This window comes from Salminus brasiliensis, chromosome 2 (genome assembly GCF_030463535.1).
Source record: "Salminus brasiliensis chromosome 2, fSalBra1.hap2, whole genome shotgun sequence".
NCBI lineage: Eukaryota > Metazoa > Chordata > Actinopteri > Characiformes > Bryconidae > Salminus > Salminus brasiliensis.
The window spans coordinates 31,453,465-31,460,864 of NC_132879.1; the positions used below are offsets into that span (position 1 = coordinate 31,453,465).

Here is a 7,400-nt window from a genome sequence, read left to right on the forward strand (position 1 = left end):
TGCTGGACAATACTGACATTTCCTGCATATATTGGAAATGTATGTTTCATTGGTAAATTCCTTTTTACAAACTGATCAGTTAAATCCCTGATTGCTGCTACTCTCTACTTTGAAAAATGCAAATGCAATTTTTTATATTTTAACTGCATTTTAACTACTATTATAACTGCAACTGTATAAATGGTAGCTTTTCTAAATGTAATATATATTAATTACAGGTACTGCAGTTATGTGTTTTGAAATATATATATGTTTTCCCATATTTAAAAACATATTTTACTTGTTTTCTGTTGCATCTCATGTTTTCATTGTACTGTTTTCGTCTTTTCAGATTTCTTTAAAGTATGTTGTATCTATATATCTAAGAAATACATTAGTCTCATATTTTATATTTTGAACCAAAAATCAATACGGGGGTGTGACACCAATTGGTTGTGTTGCAGTTAAGACTACTAGAGCCAAAACCAAAAGTCGGACCTTGACCATGACTTTGTAGTCATCTTCATATGGAAGGAAACCCCACACAAAAAAAATTAGCCCACCAATCTGTCTAATCACTACATCTGTCTACTCACCTGCCACTGTTTATGGGGTGTATTTTCTCTTTTAGTTTACACCCACCTTAAGATTAAAAATACAGTTTACTGACTATCTTGCATCTTGCAAGTATTATATATTAAGACATATTTATTGCCCTGTAGTATCACATGTGAACCAGCTGTTTTAGAAACAAGAGGACATACATCAAAGTAACCCCGAAAATATTTGTATTTTATGTTTGAAACTGGTTAACAACCTACCAAAGTTACCTATACTTCAGTAAAAGTATTTTACTGCAGTGCTACTAGAGTAGTAGCAAGTGCAAAAGAACAGCAAAGCCCTGAAGAGCATGGATGGTAGTTTGCACAATTCAAGACAGCTCAGGCACAGACTCTGAATATTCAACTAAAGAAGCTACAATCATTTCATTATAATAGTGCCAGCCACTGCTTAGAGCTCGCATATATTACAGCCATAGTTCTTTCCTGTACAAAGTGAATCCAACTGTTTACAAGCCCCCCTGTCTTGGTGTTTAAAGAAATAGAACTGCATGCTCATCACTTTCTGACCTGCAGGGTGCTGCTTTCAAGAGCTAGCAGATGGAGGTATATGGCTTTGTTTTGCCTTGAGAGAAACTTTTAATAGTCTCAAAAGATATTCACAACCCTATCCGCATCAGAATCAAGCAGAATAAATGAAAAGAAGTGTCACAACTATGCCGCAGGTTTCATCACCTAGATCTGCCTCACCAACATCTGTTCCTAGCTGATAGTACTTAGTGTTCTTAAATATGTCATGTGTTTCTGCTTCCTTTTAGCAGTTTTGCCATTATTTATTAAATCCTTTTTATTGTATGCCTACGTAGTGCTCCCTTTTTCCTTGTGGTACGTTGTTTGCCCTGCTTGTGCAATATTGTCAATTTAGCAAAGGTCAGTGCACTGTAAACCTAGACAAGTTAAAAAAAAAAAAAGAAACTCTCTGATAATCTTTGTTGAACAAACAGAACACATTATGCTAAATCGTCTTAATGCACTCATCACTGTATGTTAGAACAAAACAAATGTGAGATTAGAAAAAAACACAAACCCAAGTAATTTGAGTTACTTTAACCCAAAGTCTCAAGTTCTTTGACTTTATTCTTCTGGTAGCTTAATATTGACAGCATATTTTCATAGCATTGTAATTGACACTATTACACCCAGCCACAATGGAGTCTCACACCTGATGCCTGACAGACAGGCAAAACATAGTCTGCAAACCTACACCCAAGAGAAAGTACACAACACACTGACAGTGAGTAAGGAGGGAAGGACACGCCCAGTATGCAAATGGTGGGGAAAAATTTACATTTTATCCAAAAAGGATGTATTGCATAAGCCTCAAGTACCCCCTACAAGTCAATGCAAATTATTGAAACGCTGAATATTACTGACTTAGTTACATGGTACCAGTTGAGAAACATCAACTTGAATGAAATGATTAAAGCAAGATCAGCGCAGCTTGCTTGGGCCAATCAGCTTCCAGTTGCTTATGACAACAGACTACTTAATACATTGATTCCATTCAAACATCCCTTTTGAATGGAGAAAATGACAGACTGACAGAATGTTCACCTACCTCAAAACAGTTCAGTTATGTATGGGATATATTCAGTTTAATTAGTTTAGGCTCCTCCCACACTCCTTACGCTTCTCCCTTTGGCTCTTGGCACCGCCTGTTTGCATGCTGGCTGTGTCTTTCCCCCTCTCACTAACCATCAATGAGCTGTCATTCCCCCTAGGTTACCTCCTTATGAGTGTTGAAATGTTTGTTGTATGTTGGGACAGCTGATCGGTGTCAGTGTTGATGGTTGTAAGAGCAAGTGTCCACGTATGCCCTGTTACAGCGTTAAACCGTCATTTTTTCTGAAGAACATACAGTATTAACTATCAGGAGCTGATTTTGTTAATTAAATGTATGGCCATAAATTGAAGCAGCTGCTTTTAAGCTGTAAAAGTATAGTGAGAATTATATAAACACTGTAAAAGTGTTAGATTTAACACACACAGAGGTTTCCTCCCAGCAAGACTGAATCAACACTGTTAAAACAACACTGTTCAGAGTTTTTTAAAAAACTCTTTAGGATATATAACGGACATGTGTTGAGTGACTAAACAACTGTGTTCAGCGTTTCTCTTCTAACACTGACCAGAGTGTAAAATTAACTCTAGCCAGGGAGAATTCTACAAACATTGTAAAAGTGTCAAATTAACCCTGACAGAGTTGATTTAACATCGGCGATGTAGGAACAAGGAGCCTCTTTCAGGGATCTGATTCTAGCCAGTTACCTACAGTTTACTACTGTTGAAGTGATAAGATTTACTTTACATTCATACTATTATTAATAAGAACATGTTTCATGTAAACAGCAACGAAAATTATCTTCATTTAATTTGATCAGCCTTTCATGTAGGGGGTACCTAACTGCATTTGTGTTTTCACTGCAAAACAATGCCTATTTGAAGTGTCACCATCTCTTTGTTTTAGCCCATATAGAAATATTGAATATAAATACTCGTCTGTCCATATATCATTTAATTTAATATTTAAATCTATTTAAATTAAGCACTAAATCAGTATCATATAACACAGCAGGGTAGGACTGCAAGCATACTCAACAGGAAGCCTAGGTTCTTAGATCAGATCTACTACTCTGTGATACTTTACAAATATAGAGCTGTAATGAGACTAAACCAGTTTGTTTATCATGAAAACATAAAATGACTGAAAGTTTAATATATAGAAATTACAAGTTAGTATTTGATCATGTCATTAGTGATGGTGTCTTCCTCCTGTAGATCCACTGTGATTTTCTTACCCACCAGTTTAAAGATATTCTCAGGTGGTATTCCTTGGGGTTCTGCCACTTTCACTCCCAGCATGTCAAGGGTTAACTCCGTACCTTTCTGCACTGCCTTCTTTGCTATCACCGACTTACCCAGCTGGAACCAGAAAAAATAATGATGTCAGCTTTTGCACATGTAGTGTCCTCACTGCAGTCCAAACAGACATGGTTCTTATTAGTGCTAAAACAGTTACAATAGTGGAACCCATACTATTCATAATATATGAACCTATTTTTAAAGGGTTCAAGAAAGACCCATCTTTTTTCCATTTTTTAATGTATGGCTACAATGATAATATATCTAACAATAGACTCAACTGCGAATTAAACTAGCAACTAACTAAACTAACTAAACAACTAAAATAACACAAAGACTTCAAACATTTGTTGGCCGACTGGAGGTATTTAGGCTAAACATAGAGGTTCTTTTTCACATGGCCCTTTGTAGCACAATTATTGTTTAACAGAGGAGTTTAAATAGCCATTTACACCTAAGGTGATAGCTGGTCATTTAGCAGCTCATACTTAAGATCTAAGTATGAGTACTAAGTACTAAGGAAGTGTTCAAAAGTGCATGTTGATATGATTAATGGAAAAGGGGTAACAGTTGAATCGGGATTACCAGAAAAGGACAATGGAAGCACAGGTTTTGCTACAACAGTGACCTTGCAGACATGTTTTTCTCAACAAGACCAATAAAGCTACTGTAAAGACTGACCTTGCTATAGCAGGAGGCTTCGCAGGGCAGCATCTGTTTGACCGGAGAGCCCTGAGCAAGCTCCACTGTCCGAATCTCTTGCACCAGCGCTGCCAGCTCGGCTGGCTCTAGAGATGCTGCATGGTCACTGCCCTTCCAGCTTTTGTCTAGGGTCACATGTCGTTCCACAACCTTTGCCCCCAGGGCTACAGCAGCCACAGATATGCTGATGCCTCCTTCATGGCCCGAGTAGCCGATCGGAATGTCAGGGAATTCCTTCTGTAATTCCTACGTTGGAGACGAACAGAGAAAACACAGAGTCAGAGAGGGACAATTGCCCATATTCTAGTGTGGTCTGTTGTATATCGACTGCTACTTTTTAAGCATGCTCTGCAGGGGAGAAACAGACGTTTTATGCTGAAGCATGCCTGAAGCAATTTTGGGTCAAAAGCACAACAGTAGAAGCCAGGGGGATAGCAGGGACAAAGAAGTTTAAACTAGTTTTGAGGGATTTCTTGGCTTAATTAGATCAAACTATTATCTAGTAATAGTTCAACATCCCCAAGGCCCTGCTAGAGCATTCATCCAGCACCTTGAGTTCACTGTGCAACATTCATTGTATTACCCAAAGACAAAAACTCTTCTATTCATATATACTAGCAGACTTGTTGAGAATGTTAATAGGAATCGGTGAAGGACTCTTACAGTGATGACTCGCAGGTTGACGTGCTCTGTGGACAGTGGATAGGCGCTGGTGCACTGCAAGAAGGTGAAGTTTGGGTTGTGCTTCTTGACCGTTTGATAAACGTAACGCATGGTCTCCATAGACTGCATACCACTGGATATCACCATGGGACGGCCTAAGGACAACAGTACACCTGCTAAAGTGATCTTATGCACCTTTGTTTTGCCCTCACTAGAAAATAATAGGGTGGGTAAGCTTACCTTTCTTGGCAGTTTTCTCCAAGTAAGGGAGGTTATTGGTGTCTGCTGAGGCCACTTTAAAGAAAGGCACGTTGATCTCATGCAGGAACTCCACAGCCATCTTTGAGAGACAAGATACAGAGCCTGTTTGAGGACTGTTTTACATTTAGCTACCCTTTCCAACTTCAACTCAAGACTTAAGACGTGCATCACATCAGCGTGGCCACCTCCAGAGTGACCACTTCCAGCACAAGGTAAAAGCTCTGACTGCCTAATCTAACAAACTTCACACTAACGGAGCGGCCCTACGATGACGTCAGAGATTCTCCTAAGGAGAAAGGACAAGGCTAATTCAACGAGGACTTTTAATAATTATAAATATAATTTCATAAGAACATAACGTGCATAAATTACGCTTTAAAAATGTGAAAAGTAATTGTTTTAATTAAACGCAGTTGTAAATACTGTTTAGCCTCCAGCTATTATATAAATAAGACACACCAGACCTATTGAAATGAACCTGATTTGCAATTGCCAAAAAAAACAAAAACAAAGCAAAAATAATAAAAAAAAAAATACAGATTAAAATACTGGTAAGACATTAAGGTGGCAATCATTTCGGCTCTCGTTCCTCACCTCGTCCATTCCTGAGGCAGTGAAGAAAACTCCTACTTCTCCGGCGAACTGCTGCAGCTCCCTGTACTGTTCATGACTGAACTCTAGATGGCGCTTGTGCGCTCCGTATGTTCTTCCCCAGGAATGAGGCGAGTTGTAGGCGCGCTCGAGCGCACGCTTAGTAAACCGGTGCTCGAGCTCGCTTTTCTGGAACTTCACACAGTCTGCTCCACAGTCCTAGGTGGGTGGGATGTGGAGAAGGAGAGAGAGAAGGAGGAGGAGGAGGAGGAGGAGGAAGAAAAGCAGATGTGAGAAAGCATATGACCTGAGGGATGGGTTAGGCAGTCACTATCAGAAACTGGAATGTGCAAAGTGATGTGAACTAGGACAGAGATGAGGAGAGTGACCATGCACTGAATGCAGTGGGTGAGTACTGTGAAGGCCTTGTGTAATGATATGGGCTTTGTTATGGACTGCAGATGTGTGTTACATTCATGACAATTAGGAGATGCTCTTATCCAGAGCAACTTACCATAGGTTGGAATCATTTCATGCAGGTAGGTAAATGTAGCATTAAGAGTCTTGCCCAGGGACTCTTATGGGTGTAGTGTGGTCTGCTTGCCTGGCAGAGAAATCAAACCCTAGTCTGCCTCAGGGAAGGCAGTACTGTCACCCACCACACTACTCCAACCATCATTTTACGGCAATGATTTGTGTAGAAGCCTAATAGGAGTTGGGTATATTGCATGACATGTGCCAAAGACAACGCTCTTCGCAAAGCTGACCTCCGTCTAGGGTTAACGAAAGCTGTTCTTATTAGTTCTTGACCAGTTCATTCTTGCACACATCATTTTCTACAAGGCTAATAGTACAAAAGCTAACGTAACGATAAAGTCAAAACTACATTTACAAGCTGTTCACTGCTAACAACACAATAATGTTAAAACTAGCTTTTCCACTACAATACCTTTGCCATGCGAATCATTTTCTTGGCAATCTCAATGTCCCCTTGGTGATTCTGACCAATCTCTGCGATGATGAAACAGGGGTTGGAGCCCCCGATCCTTCTTCCTGGACAAAGTTCAAACTCGGCAGACATCTTCAAATTTGATTGTGCATTAGCTTTGAGACTTTGATCCCGTACAATGAGGTCCTCTTACTACAGAGTCACGCTAACTGAAGGGTTTTACTCCAAGGTCAGGTGACAATTTATAGGCCTCGGATGTTCCACCCCCTCACTGCCGGCATGGAGATTCAAATGACACATGAATTTAGGCCGGATATCTTCTATCAGTGAAAATAAACATACTTGATTTATGATTTATGACTTATATGATATATGATTCATTAGCAATGCATGAAGGATATATTATCCACCCCGAAAATAATATAGTCATGAACAAAAGGGACATTTGGAATAGTACAGATAGTTTAATAGTTCTATTAATAGTTTCAAGTTTTAAGTTTATTTGTCATCTGCACAACAATGTCAGGACATTTATGCATTGAAATGCTTGTGGTGAGGCTCAGGTTTATGCTCTACAGGAGGACAAACTGTATACATACTAAACATATATAAAAATATATATATATATATATATATATATATTAAAAATATTAAAAGTTATATAAAAAAGTATATTAAATAAATATACACAAAATATACACAAAATACAGAATATACAAAGACAGAAGGGATTTGTAGAAATTCTTTGATATGTACATTTATGAGAGAGGTAT

At 38.8% G+C, this 7,400-nt stretch overlaps 1 protein-coding gene across 1 annotated transcript; it reads right to left on the reverse strand.

Moving 5' to 3' along the window:
- Window positions 1–3,332: 3,332 nt before the first annotated feature.
- nansb (N-acetylneuraminic acid synthase b) lies at window positions 3,333–6,759 on the reverse strand. The gene is made up of 6 exons (XM_072673796.1): window positions 6,628–6,759; window positions 5,682–5,897; window positions 5,067–5,166; window positions 4,827–4,981; window positions 4,143–4,409; window positions 3,333–3,521 (listed from the first exon to the last, which is right to left on the reverse strand). Exons 1-6 carry the CDS (start codon window positions 6,757–6,759, stop codon window positions 3,333–3,335), a joined length of 1,059 nt encoding a protein of 352 aa, XP_072529897.1.
- Between the last annotated feature and the right edge of the window lie 641 nt (window positions 6,760–7,400).

What these genes read in the sequence shown, in the direction of transcription:
- nansb (XM_072673796.1), bottom strand. Translation starts at nt 6,759, where the DNA reads ATGTCTGCCGAGTTTGAACTTTGTCCAGGAAGAAGGATCGGGGGCTCC. An exon ending in AAATGATTCGCATGGCAAAG is followed by an intron (nt 5,898 to 6,627) that starts GTATTGTAGTGG and finishes CCACCCACCTAG; the next exon opens with GACTGTGGAGCAGACTGTGT. An exon ending in TCAACCTGCGAGTCATCACT is followed by an intron (nt 4,410 to 4,826) that starts GTAAGAGTCCTT and finishes TCTCCAACGTAG; the next exon opens with GAATTACAGAAGGAATTCCC.